This window comes from Mastigoproctus giganteus, chromosome 2 (assembly GCF_048544385.1).
Source record: "Mastigoproctus giganteus isolate SK-2022 chromosome 2, ASM4854438v1, whole genome shotgun sequence".
Lineage (NCBI taxonomy): Eukaryota > Metazoa > Arthropoda > Arachnida > Uropygi > Thelyphonidae > Mastigoproctus > Mastigoproctus giganteus.
In genome coordinates this window covers 257,345,644-257,367,737 of record NC_143576.1, presented here as the reverse complement: position 1 = coordinate 257,367,737, position 22,094 = coordinate 257,345,644, and the positions used below count along the sequence as shown (strand labels likewise).

General features: G+C 36.0%; 1 protein-coding gene across 1 annotated transcript in view; it reads left to right on the top strand.

The window, feature by feature from the left end:
• The window catches only part of Syx16 (syntaxin 16), a 66,682-nt gene that overhangs the window by 5,696 nt on the left and 38,892 nt on the right, over positions 1 to 22,094 (top strand). The window contains exons 2-3 of the mRNA XM_090390305.1: positions 6,551 to 6,636; positions 16,783 to 16,801. Coding sequence (XP_090246431.1) covers positions 6,551 to 6,636; positions 16,783 to 16,801 — 105 coding nt within the window. The remainder of the gene's footprint in view (positions 1 to 6,550; positions 6,637 to 16,782; positions 16,802 to 22,094) is intronic.

The window sequence follows — 22,094 nt, the reverse complement described above, 5'->3', positions numbered from 1 at the left end:
ATATGGGTAGCAGTAACACCAGAGTAACATACCAATTATGTGGTACTACACTCAGAGTAGTGGAAAATGAAAAAGGTAAAAAAAAAAACAAAAAAAAACGGGTAAACTGCAGCCATTATCAACCTACCATAATCTGCCACGCTGGCCCAGTGCGGGTTGGCAGATTGACCGTATTTAGCAGCCTGACTTGAACCCTGGTCTACTCAAAGAGCGTATGCTACTGCACTCCCGCTCCTGACTTTTTCATTTCCATAGCCTACGGAAATGAAAAAGACTTGGTGGTAATTGTGCAGTCAGATATGAAGTTCTCTGAACAATGCAGATGGACTGCCAGGATGGTTCATGGAGTTTTTGTCAATGATATACAGGAATTTTGCTAGCAGGGATAAGGAGTTCATTATCCTATTGTATAAGACAATGGTTAGGCCACATCTTGAGTACTGCATATAGGTCTGGAGGCCTCATTTTAGCAAGAATATGGAGTTGCTGGATTGAGTACAGAGAAGGACAAAAAGATTTGGTGAGCAGAACAAATACCACCAAAATCTTACCACCAAAGGCTTCATTTATGAAAATTGCAGTATCTTTAGACTAAGCACCTGTGAGGTTATCTGATTGAGGTGTTTAAGGCTTTGAATTGATTGCACAAGCAGAAATTTAAATTGAGGAAGGATGGTTGCTGAATAGATATAGAATAGATATTTTGGTGGTGGCAGGCCCCAGGGAAAAAAAAGCATTTCTGTTGAGCAATTCTCATTGGGTAAGATGCATTTAAGGCTAAAGCCTCAAGCTGCGAGCAAATTTGGACTATGTATATATTAAGTGCAATAGCATCATTAATACATAACCATTTCTGAATAAACAGAATATTTATGAGGCAGCATCATTTTAAGTTATATCTCATTAGCATTAGTAGAGGCATTTGATGCAAGAAAGCAAGCTTATGCAGCATCAGCCAAAAAAAAAAAAAAAAAACCCACTTCCACTTCACCCCTCTGTTCGTTCAAAATACCTGTCCAGCCGAGCCTTAAACTTATTTAGGCTATCAACTTCCACGACAAGGGATGAAAGTCTGTTCCACCAACCAAACACCCGCTGGCTAAAGGCAAATTTCCGCACGTCTATCCTATCTGTCTTTCCTCAATTTGAATTTATGCCCTCTCAGGTGATTATTCTGAGCGAGAGGAAGAATCCCATCAGCATTGAGCATGCTCAAACCATTCAAGGCTTTGTACACCTCTATCAGATCACCTCACTGGTGCCTAGAGTCCAGACACTGTAATTTGAAAAACTTAAGCCTTTCTTCGTAAGAGCACCCCTTTGTTCCATTCACTAATCTTGTTGCCCTTCTCTGTACTCGTTCCAGCAGCTCTACATCCTTCTTGAAATGAGGCCTCCAGACCTGTATACAGTACTCTAGGTGTGGCCTGACCATTGCCTTAAGGAGGGAATAATCACCTCCTTATCCGTGCTAGAAAAATTCCTATATATCATTGACAATACACCATGAGCTACTCTTGCAGCCCATCTGCACTGCTCAGTGAACTTCATATCTGCCTGCACAACCACCCCCAGGTCCCTTTCATTCTCTACCACTGTCAGTGTAGTACCACAGAGTTGATACATTGCTCTGGGGTTGCTGTTTCCCATGTGTAGTACTTTACATTTGTAGGCGCCTCCGTAGCCAGGTGGGAAGGAGCAGCAGTGCGTAGCACACGCTTCTTGATTAGACCGGGGTTCGAGCCCGTCACCACCAAATACGAAGGATGCGGAAAGGTCACGAAATGACCACCGCATATCCCGGAGCAATATGGCCTTAGTTGCTAATGCTCCTAAAAATCAAAATAACAAACAACAACAAACAATAACTTTACATTTGTCAATGTTAAACTTCATTGGCCACCTCTCAGCCCATCTGCTCAACCTTTCCAGATCCTGTTGCAGCAGCATCGTGTCAGTAGTGTCCTTGACAACCCTGCCTACCTTTGTATCGTCTGCAAACTTCGACATTAAGCTTGATATACCCTCATCAGTATCATTTATGAATACAGAGCAGTATTATATATGAATCAGTATCATATATGAATCAGTATCATTTATGAATACATTTATGAATACAACACTGAGCCCTGAGGGACTGCACTAATAACATTAGTCCACGACGAGCAGTGTCCATTGATTACCACTCTCTGTCTTCTCCCCCTCAGCCACCCCTTTATCCACAGCAGCAATTTGCCTCCAATGCCACACTGCTCCAATTTGTGCAGCAGTCTTCCATGTGCAACAGTATCAAAAGCCTTTCTAAGATCCAAGTATATAATATCAAAGTTATTCCCTGCATCCAGTTCTTTTGTGACTGCATCATAGTATCCAATCAAATTGGTCAGGCAAGACTTCCCCTTAACAAAACCATGCTGTGTCCGAGCTATAGCTGAAGTCTTGTCTAAATGATCCTGCAGTGCTTCTTTAACTAGTGCCTCCATTAATTTTCCTGGAACAGAAGTTAAACTCACAGGTCTATAATTACTTGTGTCACCTTTGATCCTCCTTTGTGAATTGGGGTGACATTTGCACATCTGCAGTCTGTGGGTACCTCCCCTGAGTCCAAGGAAGCTCTCATAATTATGGCTAAGGGTTTGCTTACTTCCTTTGCTGCCTCCTTTAATATAACTGGATAGATCCCATCCACCCCGGGTTCCTTTATTGTGTTTATCTTCAACAATTTCTCCTCCACTTTACTCTCACTTATTACAAGAATCTCTAGCTTACTGCTAGAGTTGAATACACCTCTGGCTTTCCCTTCGCTAAATAACTCCTCATGTGTGAATGTCGATGGAAAATATTCATTTAGTTTGTTAGCTACCTTAGCAGGATCATCAACAGTTGACCCATCGATATCATATTGTGAATGCCTGCAATTCTCATTGTTAATGCACGCAAAATTGTCTACTAATGTACTGGTGTTAATTTTTTAACACCATGCACAACCACTTAGTTTTAGTTGTTTAAAAAAATTACATTTCTATTCACCTATTGTTTGCTCCCTATTGCTATTTCTTTTTCTTCATTTTAGCTCTGATATATTCTGATGTCATGTGACACCCCATTCCCCAGTAATGTGTGCTGGCGAGGAGAGGGGGAAAGGAGTGAGTGGGAGGTGCCTTCACTGGTCAATTACTGCCTCCTTCCTCTCTTTTTTGCCGAATTTTCACTGTTATACCCATGTTCTGAAGTATAACCTAATTATTTTGTAGGCCACGATACGAGGGTTTAGTGTCAAACAACATTAATTACAAAATTGCATTCTTGTTTTGAGCAACTGTGTACTTTATACAAATGACAATGCATATTCTGTCATAGAACTCTCTCTCTCTCTCTCTCTCTCTCTCTCTCGCTCTCTCTCTCTCCCTCTCCCTCTCTCCCTCCCCCTCCCCAAGTTAACTTAGGCTATAAGTACATTTCTGGTAAACCAAGAAAATTCCAAATTACTTTTTCTTGGTTAATTTCAGATACATTTACTACAGAATGATTTTGTAGTTAACGTTTGACACTAAACCCTCAAATAGTTCTGACACTGTACTAGCAGTTTCTTTCAGCTTAAAAAATTCAGTTATTCTCCTACATTTTCTTTATACTAATATTTTTACTGATAATTGCTGTTCGGTTACATTCCACCTTTTCTGTTTGCTGACATTAAAGATGGAAGAAATCACTGTTTGATCCTCAAAATGATGGCTGATGAGTGTGATATGAATAAGGAGATGTGACGATTTGTCAAATTCTCCATGAAGATTTAGGGAAAAGGAAGGTCTGTGAAAAATTTGTGCCTCATACATGAGCAGAAGCAACAAAGAGTCTTCAGGCGACTCATCCAGACTTGTCAGGGCAATCCTAATTTTCTTGACTGTATTGCTACTGGAAATGAATCAGTGTTTCAATACAACCTATTGATAAAGACAGAGATGAAGCATCAGAGCATGCGGTGGACTTTAAAATCATCAAGGCCCAAAATGTTTCTTTTACAGAAGTCCAGGATTAGGATGATGCTGATCATTCGACAAACGGTGTGATTCACAAGGAATTTGTACCTGAAGGGGAGAGAGTCGTGGATGCTGCATTCTGTGTACAGGTGCTTCAGCAATTATTGAAATGCATTTCCCAGGTGAGGCCATAATTTCGAGATAAAGGCAACCAGTCTTTATTACACCACAGTGCCTCTGCCCATTCTGCACCTGTTTTGAAAACATTGCAACCTCAGGGGCTCACATCTGGTGAGTATGGGCTTGGCACACCAAGGTCCTGAGCTGGATATCATCATTCTTCTCTTTCTTGGTGATTCCCTTCTACTCTCTCTCTCTCTCTCTCTCTCTCTCTCTCTCTCTCTCTCTCTCTCGGGTAATTCAGAAATTTTTTTTTTTTTTGGCTGGTGCAGCATAAGCCTCAGGCTTCCTTGCACCATATGGCTAATAATAATAAATAATTTCTGACAAAACATGGTATTATACAGATCAACCATCTACTCTACTCTCCCGGTCTGGTGTCAGTGGACTTTTTTCCTCTTTCACAAGGTGAAAACTGCCCTCAAAGGAAAGGGATTTCAGGATGTAAAGGACATGAAGAAAAACGTTAGCACCTAACTGAACATTATCTCTTTTTAGGCCTTTGCTGACTCTTTTTAGAAACTTTTAGAATGGTATAATAAGTGCATTCAATCAGGTGATAATTGTTTTGAATAAAAATCTATTTTTGAGCTCCTTCATTTTGTGATATTTTTGCATCAGTTCAGGAACTTTATTGCCACACCCCAAATATGCCAAATCGAAAGTTGTATAAATGAGTTCAAAAGTTCCAATATGCATCAGCTTTCTACAATTATAAATAGTCACTCTTCAGAGTGCAGATTTAAATAGTAACTCTTCAGAGTGCAGATTTAAATAGTAACTCTTCAGAGTGCCACTCATTTTGGATTTTCTTGAATGATATTAACAATGGAAATAGCAACTTGGAGTTGCAACTTCCAAATAACACAGACTTGATTGGATTGATTTAAAAACAGTAGAAGATAAGGATGTCGATTTGCTTGAGCGTGTACAGAGAAGGGCAACAAGATTGGTGAGTGGAATTAAGGGATCCTCTTACCAAGAGAGGCTTAAGTTCTGCAAATTGCAGTGGCTGTGCGGTGATCTGATTCAGGTGTATAAGGCCTTGAATGGGTTGAGCACGGTAAATTCTGATGGAATCCTTGCACTTGTTCAGATTATGAACCTAAGGGGGCATAAATTCAAATTAAGAAAAGACAGATGTAGAATAGATGTGCGGAAATTTGCCTTTAGCCAGCGGGTGGTTAATTGCTAGAACAAACTTCCATCTGTCATTGTGGAAGTTGATAGATTGAATAAATTTAAGGAGGAACTGGAGAGGCATTTGGAGGGAATGGTGTGATTTTATTTTTTATTTTTTTTTGGCTGATGCTGCATAAACTCATACACTTGTTTTCTTGCATCACATGCCACTACGACTACTAGTACTACTACTATTTGGAAGTTACAATATGGTCGGACATGTATTTCTCTGAGCAGTGTAGACAGATAGCTAGGAAGGCCCATGTGTACTATTAATGATTTATCGAACATTATTTGTAGAGGCAGGGTCAAAATCCCACTGGTTTAGGCAATTGTAAGATTGCACTTGAATACTGTTTTCAAGTACAGAGACTGGAGACCACACCTAAAAGAAGACCGAGCTTATTATTGAAAGGGTCCATTGGTCAGGCAACATGCCTGGTGAAATCAACAAAATGGCATCCATATGAGGAAAGACCAGATTTGTAGGCTACTGGGCTTGGTAACCAGACACCTTAGAGAATACCTAATTGTGTTGTATAAGGCTCTAAGAGGAGAAAGTAAAATGATGTAGGATGGAATTTTTCACTGTTATAAATGAGTCTAGAACTGAGGACCATGAATTCACAGTATGAATAAGTAACATCATACTTCTCTTTTTAGGGAAGTGTGTGCGTAATGCAGAACCTAGACTTACAGTTTGAGAAATATTTCCTTTTTACAAATCTTTATCTTTTCATTTAAATATTTCTTGTTTTATAAAATGGGATCATATGCTGTATTATAGTAATATATTGTATTTAGTGATGAAAGAAAAGTTCTGAGATTAAGGTTATCAAATTGGTAGCCACTATAAATTGGTGTGATTCTGTGTTCCTTACTATAAAATATTTAAAAAATATAAGGCAAAAACAAAGTGTGTGTTATATCCTCCAGCATTACAAAACTTATGATTCTATTTTTAACTTTTCACAATTTAACATAATAAATAAGGAATGTTTTCATAATTTAAAACCATTTAAAGAGGTATCCTTAGCTTTATGTGATTGTTACTTTATTTGATTTGTTTTTTTGTCTTATATGTTATTGTGAAATATCAATTACTGAGATTTTTGCATCTCTGTAGTAATAGTTTCTGCATGTTTTGTGTGATTTAATATATAAAAGATGTCAGTTAGTTTACTTATTTCGTTTTAAATTATTTATAGGGAACAGATGACTGTATGGCCCTTGTGTCTTCTCACGATGTAGAAGCTGGCCTGTCTGCTGTTAAGGATCGACCTGCACCATTATGGCAAGTGCAAAATTGTCTTTAAATTTTAATATCTTTCTTTGAAAGTTTTGAAATAATTTCCTGATTTATCAAGAAATTTTGTAATTCTTAAGTGTGTTCTTGTGTATATGGGAAGTTTTGTCATTCATGGTATTATTTACTGATTTTTCTTATTCATGAATTAAGTTTTTGAGATTGTGTTTTTCATATTGTTTCTGTAGCTGACATCTTGTGCATTAAGGTAGATCCAGACTCATTAATGCAACTTTTTTTTTTATTGAAAACCCCAAGCACAAGAGGTATTAGAACCTATAGTACTTAATACCATGTATGAAAGAAGAAACTTGTTGACATTAGACTTGAACTTCTGTAGATTGTAATTTTCAGTAAATGTGTGAAGGGAGGTTGTTCCAGAAAATGGAAGTCGAAGAAATAAATGAAAAAGAAAAGTTGGTTCTATAAGTTTGAAGCTGGATAGTAAAAGGATGTTGACTGGTTGTGGCATGCGTTCAGATTGGTTTGGAAGAGAGAGCACATGAATTATAGTAGCCATTTAAGAAGAACAGTGCCCATGAAAATATCTATTAAAAAAAAAAAAAGTATGCAGCAAGAACAAAACATCTATGAGACAGAGAGTGGTGAGACTTTATAAAGATGGGTCAGTTAATTAACCTAGCTGCCCTCTTTTGGTTGGAGTCTAGAAGCCTTATGGGGGGGACCACCCCAGATGTATTACAAATATTCCATGGTACTGCAGATTTGTACAAAGTGAGCTGTTTAGAAGAAAGGTAAGATCAAGAGCAAAAGAGAAAAACCCAATTTTTTAGGTGCAGAGGAAGAAATATTTGTGATTTGCTTATATCAAGAGAGATTAGAAGTCATGGTAAACTCTAATAGAGATGTGTAATCTTGTATAGAAATCTGAGTGTCATCGAAAATAGCATAGGAGCAGAATAATCCTTTTTGTGAGATATACAACAAGACTGAATTTTAGAAGGATTGAAATTAATTAGGTTATCTTTACCCCACTGAAGAATTACCTGTAGATCAGCATTTAAGGAATTGATGGTGGATATTCAAGAAGCTGAAGCTGTTTGTGCAGTGCAAGGTTTCTGAAACTGGAAGGTGGAATGTGTTGTGCTATTATCAGCAAAACTATGGATAGGATTTCCAGTCACTGGAAGAAACAAGAGGAAGAGAGTGGGAGAAAAAACTGAACCTTAGATTGCAGTTTTCGGATGCTATGTTTTCGTTGGCCTGGAAATACCTGTGAGTCAATCACTTTCTAGGCAATTGTATTAGCTGGAAAAATCACTGTGATGCATAATCTCATTTGTAAAATTCCATCTTCATATAAATCACAAATTAATTCTGTTTCTTCTTGAAATTCAGTGTTAAATGATTGGAATATTTTTGTTTTATTATTTTTTCTTCTTTTCTCATAATGATATGAAGCATTTTCATATTATTTTGAAAAAAAAAATAAAGCAAAGAAATCATGTTAGCAACACTTGAGTGCCCAACATAAGATGGCAGCCATTTTTTTTTTTATGTTGTGTTAAAATATAGGAGAATTTGTAAGAGAATTTTATAAGAGAAATATAAATAGGAGAATCACACAAAAAAAAAAAAAAAAAAATTCTATAATTCTTAAAAATTGATTTTTTTTTCTCTGCTTGTTAACCAAAAAACAGAAGAAGAAAATGGTTTTTCATTTATAACAGTCAGCATACATTTGACACTGTTATAGATGGTTACTCACAAAATGGCATGGTAGTTGAACTACTTTTGGATAGAATATCTCTTAAAATTATCACACCAAAAGCTCTGAGCAACATCGAGGCATCCCTTATCATTGATTTGCATGCTTATTTTTGCAAATGGGAGGTGAGTTGTCAAGATCTGTCTATCTTTGAAAGCATAAATGAATTAAACCATTCATTTTGAGGAGAAAATGCTAATGTTTTATCACTAAATATTAATGTTTGAGCTCTCACTCTCTCTCTACAAGTTTTCTTATATATAAAATATAGAACAGGATAAGTACTATGATCATAAAGGGTGAAATGGATATATATATATATATTATGTGAGATAAAAGTTAGGCAAAAGTAATAAGAATAAATAAATATGGCTATGTAGCTATCATTAGAGGCAGCAAATGCACATCCTCCACATGATGCCTAATTATATCTGATAATTAAAATAAATATGATATTTAAAATAAAAACATCAGCCAGTAGTACGGCAATAATGCAGAGTGAAACGAAACGCAAAATAATATAATAAACAAACAGGGAAGGGAAAGTAGAGATAATAGGACAAAAAAAAGGTAGTCGATAATCCCCTGTAAAATTTAGTCAATTAAGTCATTAAACCCAATTAATAAAAAATGTAAATTTAAAATAATGCCAATTATAAATAATTTAGCGGTACCCCCCTCGAAGGTACCAGTTCCAAAAAACGTGAAATATCACCAAAAAAGGTTAAAGAAACTACCAAAAAACTAAAATATCAAAAATGATAGACTGACCATCATGCCCCATATCGACGGAGGACCACGAGGCCAATAATGGTCATGGAATCGCTGCATTTCAATCGTCATACAAATCATCGCAAAGGCAGAAATATCGAAGAACCAAAACACCTCCATTCTCCGATAGATCAACCAATGCAGAGGATTTGCATGGCGGTGGTCCTTATGCAGCGAAAAATAAACTATAGAACAGACAGCACTCTTGATCAGAGCCACACCACTGACATAATGCAAGCTTAACCAGCTTATATAATAGAAAGAAAAAGAATAGATGGCGGCACAGGCGCTGCTTATTTAGCATATCAACCCACTACTACCACTAATTTATATTATGTGAGATAAAAGTTAGGCAAAAGTAATAAGAATAAATAAATATGGCTATGTAGCTATCATTAGAGGCAGCAAATGCACATCCTCCACATGATGCCTAATTATATCTGATAATTTTAAGGAGGTGATTATTCCCTTGTATAAGGCAATGGTCAGGCCACACCTAGAGTACTGTATACAGGCCTGGAGGCCTCATTTCAGGAAGGATGTAGAGCTGCTGGAACGAGTACAGAGAAGGGCAACTAGATTGGTGAATGGGACAAAGGGGTTCTCTTACGAAGAAAGGCTTAAGTTTTGCAAATTACAGTGTCTGGAAACTAGGCACCAGCGGGGTGATCTGATAGAGGTGTACAAAGCCTTGAATGGTTTGAGCATGCTCAATGCTGATGGGATTCTTCCTCTAGCTCAGAAAAATCACCTGAGAGGGCATAAATTCAAATTGAGGAAAGACAGATGTAGGATAGATGTGCGGAAATTTGCCTTTAGCCAGCGGGTGGTTGGTGGGTGGAACAGACTTCCATCCCTTGTCGTGGAAGTTGATAGCCTAAATAAGTTTAAGGCTCAGCTGGACAGGTATTTCGAACGAACAGAGGGGTGAAGTGGAAGTGGTTATTTTTATTTATTTATGTTACTTTTTTTTTTTTTTTTTTTTTTTTTTGGCTGATGCTGCATAAGCTTGCTTTCTTGCATCAAATGCCTCTACTAATGCTAATGCTAATTAAAATAAATATGATATTTAAAATAAAAACATCAGCCAGTAGTACGGCAATAATGCAGAGTGAAACGAAACGCAAAATAATATAATAAACAAACAGGGAAGGGAAAGTAGAGATAATAGGACAAAAAGGTAGTTGATAATCCCCTGTAAAATTTAGTCAATTAAGTCATTAAACCCAATTAATAAAATGAAATATCACCTTTTTGGTGATATTTCACGTTTTTTGGAACTGGTACCTTCGAGGGGGGTACCGCTAAATTATTTATAATTGGCATTATTTTAAATTTACATTTTTTATTAATTGGGTTTAATGACTTAATTGACTAAATTTTACAGGGGATTATCGACTACCCTTTTTGTCCTATTATCTCTACTTTCCCTTCCCTGTTTGTTTATTATATTATTTTGCGTTTCGTTTCACTCTGCATTATTGCCGTACTACTGGCTGATGTTTTTATTTTAAATATCATATTTATTTTAATTATCAGATAGATATATATATATATATATATATATATATATAATAATCATAAAGGGTGAAATGGATATATATATATATATATATATATATCCATTTCACCCTTTATGATCATAATAAACTTTTCTTTATTACTGCACATAGAAAACAACAGTATTCTACATTTGGGGATATAGTACTCTTATCCTGTTCTATATTTCTAATTGCTCTAGAAATTGAGCTTATATGCAAGATTATATAATCATCTAGCTCATTAATGTATATTGTGTGACTCTCTTCTTTTTACATATTTTTAGAAAAGTATTGTCACTTCTCTGTTTTAATAAAATATCGAGGTTGACATTTTCAGCATATAATATTTAATGTTGTATTTACTAGCCAACATTTATAATATTATTATAAATTTTGTTTTAAGGCATATAATGAATTAGGGAGGATAGGCATGAAAAGAGTCTTTGGGGGATGGTAAAAAAGTGTGAATACCAATGACATAAAGGATGAGGGATAGTAACTCATCCCCTGCTCACTTGTTTTAAAAAACATCACTCTTATCTAATTATATTTTATTATATATTAGCAGAAGGTCCTATTTTTAACCACAGATAATATTATGGGGCAAAACTGGATCATAAAGTATTCTAATAGAACACACCTTACACTTTAAATATTGATTAAGATTTCCAGTAATAGAGAGATGGATAGAGATTAGATTAGGCTTTTTTTATTCATCTAGCTGTCCTATCATACTAATACAGGCTGAAACATTTGGGTGACTTAAAAACTCGCTTTTTTTACGAAGTGGTTAACCTTAATACTCATCTGATACTTAAGATGTGTCCTGCCAGATTGTCTTTGGCTGGATTATACTACTTTAAAAATATATTTTGAAAGCAGCATAATCAGAGAAAGTACATAAACCACTCTGCAAAACATTCCAGTTGTCAGTTTTGCAGAGTGGTTTATATATCTTGATAATGAAGCACAAAGAGGTTTCCTCAAAACAAATTTAGAAATTTGATTTGAGGAAAATTTGCTTTGGTATAAACATTTATCAGTTTCATCAGACTAACTGTTAAGCATAAATTTTAAGTGATTTTTATGTGTTTGTTTCATATATACAATAGACTGTTGAAATAACAGAACATTCGAGCTAACGGCACTTTGAAATGTGATGTTTACCTACAGTGCAGATGTCTTGCAGCGCCGGAAAAAAGAAAACGGCAAGTCACGTGATTACTGTATTTGTTTATGTTCGCCATTTTGAAAGTGAATTCTGTACTGATATCAGGGATTATACCACTGTTTTTCATTTATTTTAAATTAAAAACTCCTCACTATGGCTTCTAAAATGAATAAACTCCATACAGAGAAGAAAAGAACAACAACATTAAAGCTTACTGACAAACTTGATATAATCCAAACTATTACATTAGGGTCACTCGGAAAGTTAATTCATATACCCATGTGTACTGTGTCAGTAAATTGCATCTGTTCTCTGGTCGATTTACCTGTTTTGCTGGACGAAAAACCTCAGTTTCTGGGTAAAAAACCTTGCTATCTACACCTGAGGCCGACTAACTCGGCCACGTAGTGAAAAAAGTCCATGAAACTACCTCCCACCATGGACTGGAATCGAACCTGGGCCTTTTCCATGCAGTGTGGAGAGGGTGGTGACGATACTACTGTGCTACCTGTACAGACTACACTTGATATAATAAATAAAATAGAACAGGCATAAGCAGGAGGGTATTAATGGCAGAATATAACATTGGATCATCAACATGTTTGTTTTTTATGTGCAGTTAATAAAATTGCATTCTTAATCTCTGTTTCTTATTTTGTCTCATTATTTCTGCATTAAATATATTAAAAATAAAACTTTCTAGAAAACGGAAAAATCGAAATCCCCAAAGGTGCCATTATTATTCAAATCCCCTTGAATCCCCAAAGGTGCCATTATTCTGAAAGTCTACTGTATTTAGATATTAGCTGAGATTAAATCTAAAGCTGTTCATCTTCATTATTACATAATATTGTATTCACTCGTAGCCTGAGGCTCTGGGAACTTACCATAAAAATAAGTACAGTAAGTCCCCGACTTAACGTAAGCCAGTGATAAGTAACTTTGGATTTATATAAATTTTTTTTCACTCTTTTTTTTTTTTTATTAAAAAAAATAAAATAAAAATTAGCAATCAATAACGATGAACACAGCATGCACAGATTGCACAAGTGAGATACAGAGTAACAAGCTTAAAAAATAGGAATGAAGAGAAGATTCTGAAAATCTGTTTTTTTTAGAAAATATATGGGATTACCCCAATTCAGCTTCATAGGATGTCTTCAGTACAACACTCTCCAAATATAACTGACTAAAACCTAACTAGCATACATTAAAATAATTTGAATGTATTCCTTACTCATAGTCCATGAATGATCCGATACCCCGGGATTGCAGATGAAGGCCCCAACCTGACCCCGAATCATATCAAACCCCCATGGAACCTGAGTGACAGAAGACATTGTGTCAAATACATTATAGCATAGGAATAAATTTTGATAATAAAATTTCTATAAAACCGCGACAATGAGATAAACTAATTTATGAATGATTAAATTAATGCCGACTGGGCTAGCCGGGTGGGTAAAGTGCCTGCCTGGCAACCCAAAGGTCGCAGGTCCGATTCCCGCCTCGGGCTTGGATCAAAATGCTGCAAAAATCTTGGGAAGTGCATTATGGCCACAGAAGCCTATGCGCCAACAACTAGCAAAAAAAAAAAAAAATTAATTAAATTAATTTATGAATGAAAATTAAATTAGTTTTCTTCATTCATAAATTAGTTTATCTCATTCTTGCGGTTTTATAGAAATTTTATTATTGAAATTTATTCTTATGCTATAATGTATTTGACATAATGTCTTCTGTCACTCGGGTTCCACAGGGGTTTGATATGTTTCGGGTTGTGGCTACAATCCCAGGGTGTCGGATCATTCATGGCCTATGAGTGAGGAATACATTAAAATTATTTTAAGTGTGTTAGCTAGGTTTTAGTCAGTTATATTTGTAGTGTTGCATTGAAGACATCCTGTGAAGTTGAATTTAGGTAATCTCATATATTTTCTAAATATCGATATAACGTAGTATTTACTGAGCCATTTTAGCTATTTTCATATATTATGCTTTTTTTTTATATGACTGCAGATTTCAGTGAAGGAGAGACAATTTCACCATAATAATGTAAAAACCTACAAAATTCCAGCTATTGGTATTATCGCAAATGCAATAAGATAGAGGCGCCTCCGTAGCCAGGTGGGAAGGAGCAGCAGTGTCTAGCACACCCTTCTTGATTAGAGCGGGGTTCGAGCCCGTCACCACCAAATATGGAGGATGCGGAAAGGTCAGGGAATGACCACCGCATATCCTGGAGCAATATAGCCTTAGTTGCTAATGCTCCTAAAAACCAAATAACAACAACAGCAATAAGATAGAGTTTACTACCCTCTTATAATGAATTGCACTAGCAGAAAAAGCCCAATAAACCGGAAACTGAAAATTGTCTTTATTGTGTTATGGTAGTGACCTCCAGAAATGTGCTTTAGTAGAATAGGAGCATGTGAGTTTGTGTGCTGTGATAATTGTGTGTTTCTGCCTTAATCCTGTGAGATTCTCTACAGATAATTTCATTTTGACTGTTATTGTGGTACCAACTAAGAGAATAAGTGACAGCTGTATTGGTATATCTACCAAGAAAAGGAAAGTGAACTGATTTGGATCAGAAAGTTTAAATAATAAGGATGTATGAAAATGGTCAAACATTAACAAGTATTGTGCAGAATTTAGATATGTCAGTGTCAACAGTGAACACAATAATAAAGGACAAAGACAGAATATGAGAAGCAGTGAAAGGATCAATGAAGTCAACTATAATAGTCAAGGCTATGAAATACGTATCAGTTTTTACAGTACAATAACATGAATTTTTTCTTCCTTTTATGTTTTCTTTTCTTATGTGCCACTCTGGCTACTTCATCGCTGTCCCCAGATGAAGTTTTTAATTGAACTAATTAAAAATATATAACTATTTTCTATATATACAACTAGTATATAAAAATTATATAACTAGTTAGTTAATAAGAAAATATGTAATTATTTTTTTTCATTCTTCTGAGGATATTATGTGGTTTTTGTAATTTTGGCATATCGGGGATATAGTAGCAGTATTTTATTAGTCATTCCCGAGTTACTTAAAACTCGACTTAAGAAGTCCTGGGACGTATCTCTTACGTATGTTGGGGACTTACTATAATTATAAGGTGATATAGTTTAGTATGACAGGGATCTACCCTGGCATACTAGTTACATATTTGTAACTGAGATTATTATTTTTTGACACATAGTCAATATCAATGAAGGGCCCCTCCTTCCCCAGTGTTTCTTAATGTTTTTTTTTTAAATTGCGAAGTAGTACAGGATAGCCAGGAATTGGTAACACATTGTATGTCTCACAATTATAGTGTTATTAAATATGACACAGCAATGTGATTTGTCATAATGTGCCACTCCTATCTCTTAAGGAAATACTCAAGCATGAAAAACATCTTCAAGGTAGTCACTTTTGAGTCACTCCACTTCTTGCTAATGGCTCTCCAGTTTGTTAACACTCTGTGCTGATTACCCTCATTAATTCAGCTGCACAGTTTTGTGGCTGATGTGCATAGCTCTTATTTTTGATGTACTCCAGTGAGAAATATAGATACACAATTATTTAAATCAAGGCCGAAGGGTGGCTATGAATGACCATAATGGTGCACCTTGGAAATGTAGTTTGGAGGTTGTTTGCTTATTTATTTTACTGCTAAATTGCTAAAGCAACGATGGATTTGAAGCATTAGTGAATTATGTATATTCTGTTTTCACAGATGAAAAACTTGTGTTTCTGTGCTATGCCACTAAGGTTGACTAGCTCAGCCACCATTTAAAAAAAATCAGAAAAATTGATCCCTTGTTGATGGGATTTGAACCCAGGCCTTTTCAACATCTGCTGCAAGACATGGTGCAACTTGGAGGAAGGAACATGGAACTGTACAGCTCCATTAATGAAGACCTTTACTACAGAGTTGTTAAACAATCTAGTGTATTATTTTCAAGCAGTGTAGGGACTGTAGTAGAGATAAGGATGTCATAATCCCATTATATAAGGCTATTGTTAGACCTCACTTGGAATACTGTGTTCAAGCATGGAGACTGCACCTATATATTGTGTTTCTTGAAAGGGTCCAAAGATGGGTAACTCGCCTGGTGAGATCGGCAAAAGGGCTTCCATATGAATATGTGGGTTGCAGAGCTTGTAAACTAGGCATCTTAGAGGAGACTTGATTGAATTGTTCAAGGCTCTGAGAGGCATAAATAAAATTAATAAGGACGAAATTTTCACAGTTATAAATGATTCTAGAACTAGGGGCCACAATATCAAGTTATGGGGAGAGATGTTTAGACTGGATTGCAGTAATTTTTATTTTAGCCAGCGAGTTGTAAATTACTGGAATAAGTTATCTACATGGGTAGTAGAGGCCGACAATTTTGGGAAATTCAAAGATCAGCTGGATAATTACCTACAGGAGGAGGGAAATGCATAGGTTGTCTATTTCCTTTTCTCTTATTAATTATTTAATTTTTTAAAAAAATTTATTCTTCTTATTATTTTATTTTATTTATTTTTTTATTATTATTATTTTTTTTGTCTGGTGCAGCATAAGCTAGACTTCCTTGCACCACGTGGCCATTGCTAATACTAATACTAATTTGCTGGCAGCTATATTTCCCAGATGAAAAAAAAAAATTGAACATTTTTTTAATGCTGAGTGATATGATGAGTTTAGTCTTGGCAAATCACATTACTGTGACCATCATAATAAAACTCATATATATATATATATATATATATATATATATGACATTATAATAATAGAATAAAACTCTGATTGTGAGACATAAAACAAATGTGCCATCATTTTGTGGCACTGAATTTGTTTTAAATAAAAAGTTGACATTAACTAAATTTTGCTAAATTATATTTTTAATTTTTTTTTTTTAATATTTTTTAGGATGGATGATGTAGAAGAGGTGAGTTTTTAACTTTAAGCGAATATAATCTAATTATTCAGTGCTCTCAAGTACAATAGTGGACAAGAAAACTGAAAATATGTAAGTTGCTAACAATTGTAAACAATTCTTATACAGAGTATTATGCCAAACATATTTTGTAGCATCATTTTACCAAATATGATGTTGCAGGCCTTTATCGGAACACCATACTTTGTTGCTTGTTTTTTTTTCAAGCTTTAGTTGGCCCTGATATAAAAAGAATATATTAAAATACTATATAAACAAAGTTCTTTTGAGGAGTAATATATAAAAAAATTCATATATAAGTGAACAACTTACATAAAAATTGTTTATATGTTCACATCTATCATGTCATTCAGAAACTGTATTAAGAGTAGTTATTGCAAGCTCAAGCTTGCACTCCAAGCAACTCATTCCTAAATTTCAGCTTGCATTCACACTTCATTTACAAAGTGAGTGTAAGCCTAAACTCTGTCAAAGGGATGATTGTGCCCCCAAACAATATAGACAGAAAAACATAATGCAGAGTAGCATTATTTTCTCAAATTATTTCAATAACTGTATCAGTGGGATAGTACCAATCCCACTTTGTTTCATGGCTAGGACTAGACATATGTCACAGTCACGATTTTTCCTATTTTAATTATTTTGAATAAACCAGTCTGAAACAATATGAATATATCTTTTGTGTCAAATTTCTATTCAACTTATGCAGATATTGATCAGTTCCTTTGATACCATATAAATACATTTTCTGTTTATTTCTCCAAGATGACCATTTTAGGTCAGAGGAGTTTACAAAATAGAGAAATACAAGAACATTATTGTATTTAATAGTCATGTGGGTTTGAACTACAATAACTCAAGGAGGCACATATGTTTCTGTACCCTTCTGCTCGACTAATTGGGGCGCCTCCATAGCCAGGTGGGAAGGAGCAGCAGTGTGTAGCACACCCTTCTTGATTAGACCGGGGTTCGAGCCTGTCACCACCAAATACGGAGGATGCGGAAAGGTCAGGGAATGACCACTGCATATTCCTGGAGCAATATGGCCTTAGTTGCTAATGCTCCTAAAAACCAAATAACAACATCGACTAATTGGCTACAGCAGCCTATGTTTAGAGCTTCTAGCTATAGAAATCCACTCAACTATATGGCATTTTTTTTAATGTAAGTTACTGTATTAATGATGCATAAAGGGCATTGTTAATGCAACATCTCATATTGGGAAGCCCTTCACAGTGAGTTCCCTCACTCATGCATCTTGATTTAGTAAACTTCAAAAGAGAAGTAAATTGTTACTTATTTTCCGTTGATTGTCTCCGCCGCCACCGCCACCACCACCCAGACAGCACAGCTTCAGAGAGTTTGTTTCCTCATCATTAGGCTATTAGTTATCTTGAGTGTAAGAGCTGATGACCCAGGTGCACCTTGATTAAACTAGAAGTTTTAAGCTTTAAATTTATATGGAATTTAGATTTTTATGCACCTCTTTGTATCTCTCATATTATGGAATTAAATAAAATCACAGTTGTCTCTTGCGCCTAGGGTGACTATATGCCCACCGATGAGAAAACAGCTATCTCCAAAACAGTGCTGGTGGCACTGTTTTGGAGGTAGTGGCACAAACTAAGAATAAGTAGCTATGTACTTCTCTTTTGATGAAGTGTTAATTTATTGAAGGTACACAAGTAGAGCAACTTATGAAACAATTAACAATATGAGATATTGTATTAATGCTATCTCTTGTGCAAAGTTATTTTGCTTTCATTTATGCAGCTATATAAAATATGATGCCTTTGATTAAAAAATTGTCAGGGACACGGACAAGCAGAGGAAAATAGACAGCTTATCAGCTGTATTGCTAGAATGCTCTAGCAGCAGTAATTAAAACATGTCTCCATCGAGAGCCTTTTGGCAGTTGGTTTGTGGACTGCATACTCAGTGACAGGAACAGGGTATGTCTGCCAGGGGCAAAGGTTGATGACATAGAGCAGATATCTTTTTTTTTAAGGGTGCAAAAGGTGATATTGTTGTACATGTTGGCACTAACGATATTAACAGTAGGAGACCGGCAGAATTACTTAACAAGTACAGGTTAACGTTGTAAAAAAGCCGTGAGTTAGGGTTGAATTTGAAAGTGTCTACAATTCTACCCAGACATGATTGGAGGGAGTATATGATGAGAGCCTTGTCGATCAATTCGGCCCTGGAGAGATTGTGCAAGCCTCAGGGGGTAGCATTTTTGTCAGCCTGGTCTGTGTTTGTTAACAGGAGAGACTGCTTCTACAGGGATGGGATACACTTAAATACAGAGGGTGCAAGAATGTTTACTGATGCTATCGAGGCAGTGTTAGGTGGGTCAGAAAACTGCTACCTTAGGGGTATACACAGACTAAAAGATTAACGGTAGCTGCTGGCAGAGGTGAAAATGATTCTTGCACTGCTTCTATTGGAATGAGCAGCAGCCTGGAAAACAAGGTACAGGGGATTCCAGAGACCACTGGGAGTCATTGAGGAACAGGTAAATACATGGGCTGTCTTAGGGTAGCTAACAATAGGAACAGATGCATGTATACATTTACACCAATGCTAGGAGTTTGGTAAATAAATTTGATGAATGAGGTGTTGGTCAAAACATCAAATGCAGATGTTGTTGGGATATCAGAGATGTGGTGTCACACAATTAAGAAATGCAGAACTGGAAGTTGAGGGGTACAATGTGTACAGGAAGGATAGACAGGATAGGAAAGGAGGAGGGGTTGTGCTATTATTTAAGAAACACATAAAATCCAAGGAAGTACAGCCAATTGACATGGCTGGACAGCGCAGTGTCGAGTCGGTTTGGTGTGACATAAGCACTGGGAAAGCAAAATTGAAAGTAGGAGTGTGTTATAGGTCTTGTCAATGATATACAGGAATTTTTCTAGCAGGGATAAGGAGGTGATTATCCCCTTGTATAAGGCAATGGTTGGGCCACACCTTGAGTTACTGTATACAGGTCTGGAGGCCTCATTTTGGCAAGGATGAAGAGCTGTTGGAATGAGTACAGAGAAAGGCAACAAGATTAGTGAATGGAACAAAGGGTTGCTCTTACGAAGAAAGGCTTAAGTTTTGCAAATTATAGTGTCTGGAGACTAGGCACCTGCGAGGTGATCTGATAGAGGTGTATGAAGCCTTGAATGGTTTGAGCATGCTCAGTGCTGATGGGATTCTTCCTTTTGCTCAGAATAATCTTCTGAGAGGGCATAAATTCAAATTGAGGAAAGACAGGATAGATGAGCAGAAGTTTGCCTTTAACCAGCGGGCAGTTGGTTGGTGGAACAGACTTCCATCCTTTGCTGTGGAAGTGGATAGTCTAAATAAATTTAACGCTGAGCTGGACAGGTATTTGGAACGAACAAATGGGTGAAATGGGAGATTTTTTTTTTTTTTTTTTTTGGCTGATGCTGCATAAGCTTGCTTTCTTGCATCATATGCCTCTACTAATGCTGATGAGTATAATAAACAGCTGGACAGAGAAATAGAGTGAGCCAGTAAATCAGAGAGTCTTATAATGGCAGATTTTAATTTTCCAGATATTGACTGGAATTTTTGGGTTGCTCATTCACACACTAGCAAGGCTTTTGTGGATTTATTGGATGATTGTCTTCTATGGCAGCATGTTCGGGAGGCAACTAGACGGAGTAATACTCTTGATCTGATTATCAGTAGTGATTCTTCATGCATTAAGAATCTGCAGATAAAGGAACCACTAGGTGGCAGTGATCACAGTGTGCTGAAGTGGGATTTACTCAAAGCTGTAACTATCATCAGGGGTAAAGGGAAGGGTTTTTACTTTCGTAAAGGTGACTACGGTGTTCTCTGAGACAGTATTTAAATTCTGTACAGTGGGACCAACTGATGATGTTACCAACAACAAATTCAAAATGGGAAGCATTCAAAGACTTAATCTTTGAAGCTACTAGGTTTTTCATACCAACTAAGAAATAATTCTTCAAGGTTTAGGCCTAAATGGATATCAGATGAACTAATGAGACATGTGGCAGAGAAGAAAAATGCATGGGATACATATAAATTAACAGGTAACATGGAAGCCTGTGATAGATATAAGCTGGTCTGTAACCAAGTCACAAAGGAGGTTAGGCAGGCAAAGGCAGATTACGAGAAATCTTTGACAATGGATGCAAAGAAAAACAGCAAAGAGTTCTTTACTTATGTAAACTCTAGGAGGAAGGGGATGAATCAGATTGGTCCACTTGATATTGATAGTTCAACTGTTGATAATCCTGCTCAGGTAGCTAACAAACTAAATTAATATTTTGCATCTACATTCACACTTGAGGAATTATTCAGGGAGGGGAATGCCAGAGGTGAATTAAACTCTGGCAGTAAGCTAGATAATCTTCTAATAACTGAGAGTAAAGTGGAGGAGAAATTGTTGAAGATAAACATAAGAAAGGCACCTGGGATGAATGGAATCTATCCAGTTATATACCAGCTTATATAACTGGATAGAATCTAAGGCATAAAACTCTCAGGCATAAATTTGAATTTTTGCCTGAGAGGGCATAAATTCAAATTGAGGAAAGACAGTTGTAGGATAGATGTGCAGAAGTTTGCCTAGCACTCTAGCGGGTGGTTGATTGCTGGAACAAACTTCCATCTGTTGTTGTAGAAGTTGATTGTTTAAACAGGTTCAAGGCAGAACTAGACAAACATTTGGAGCGAGTGGATGGGTGAAATGAGAAGGGTTTTTTTTTTTTTTTTTTCGGCCGATGCTATATAAGCTTGCTTTCTTGCATCATGTGCCTTTACTAATGCTATTGCTAATATTCATCTGGCAATTCACCCAATTTATGGATTCACATGACCTTTTACTTTGGTATGTATAATGCTCAGAAATTGCAAGCAAAAGTACAAGAAATGCATGGATGTCTGTTTTTTTATTATTTTTTTTATTAAGATTTATTAATCTCAATGCTGTTAATAAATTATGTAATTTCTAGTAAAATTAAGAAGATAGTGCTAATTGCATTAAATAAATTAAAATGATGCCAGGCAGTCACCAACTTCATAGTATGTGCATTTTTCCATTGTGAAGCACATGTATTTTCACTTTTAATTTTCTCTAGCTTTCAAACTATGTTCCCACAGAACACTATTTTCTGTTATCTGGACCAAAGTGTTCTACCACTGAAATCTAATAATTTTGATGAATGGAATTTTCTTAATATCAACTTTTTCTCCCAGAAATTTTTCTTAAACTTTTGGCTTCTACTACCTCTTG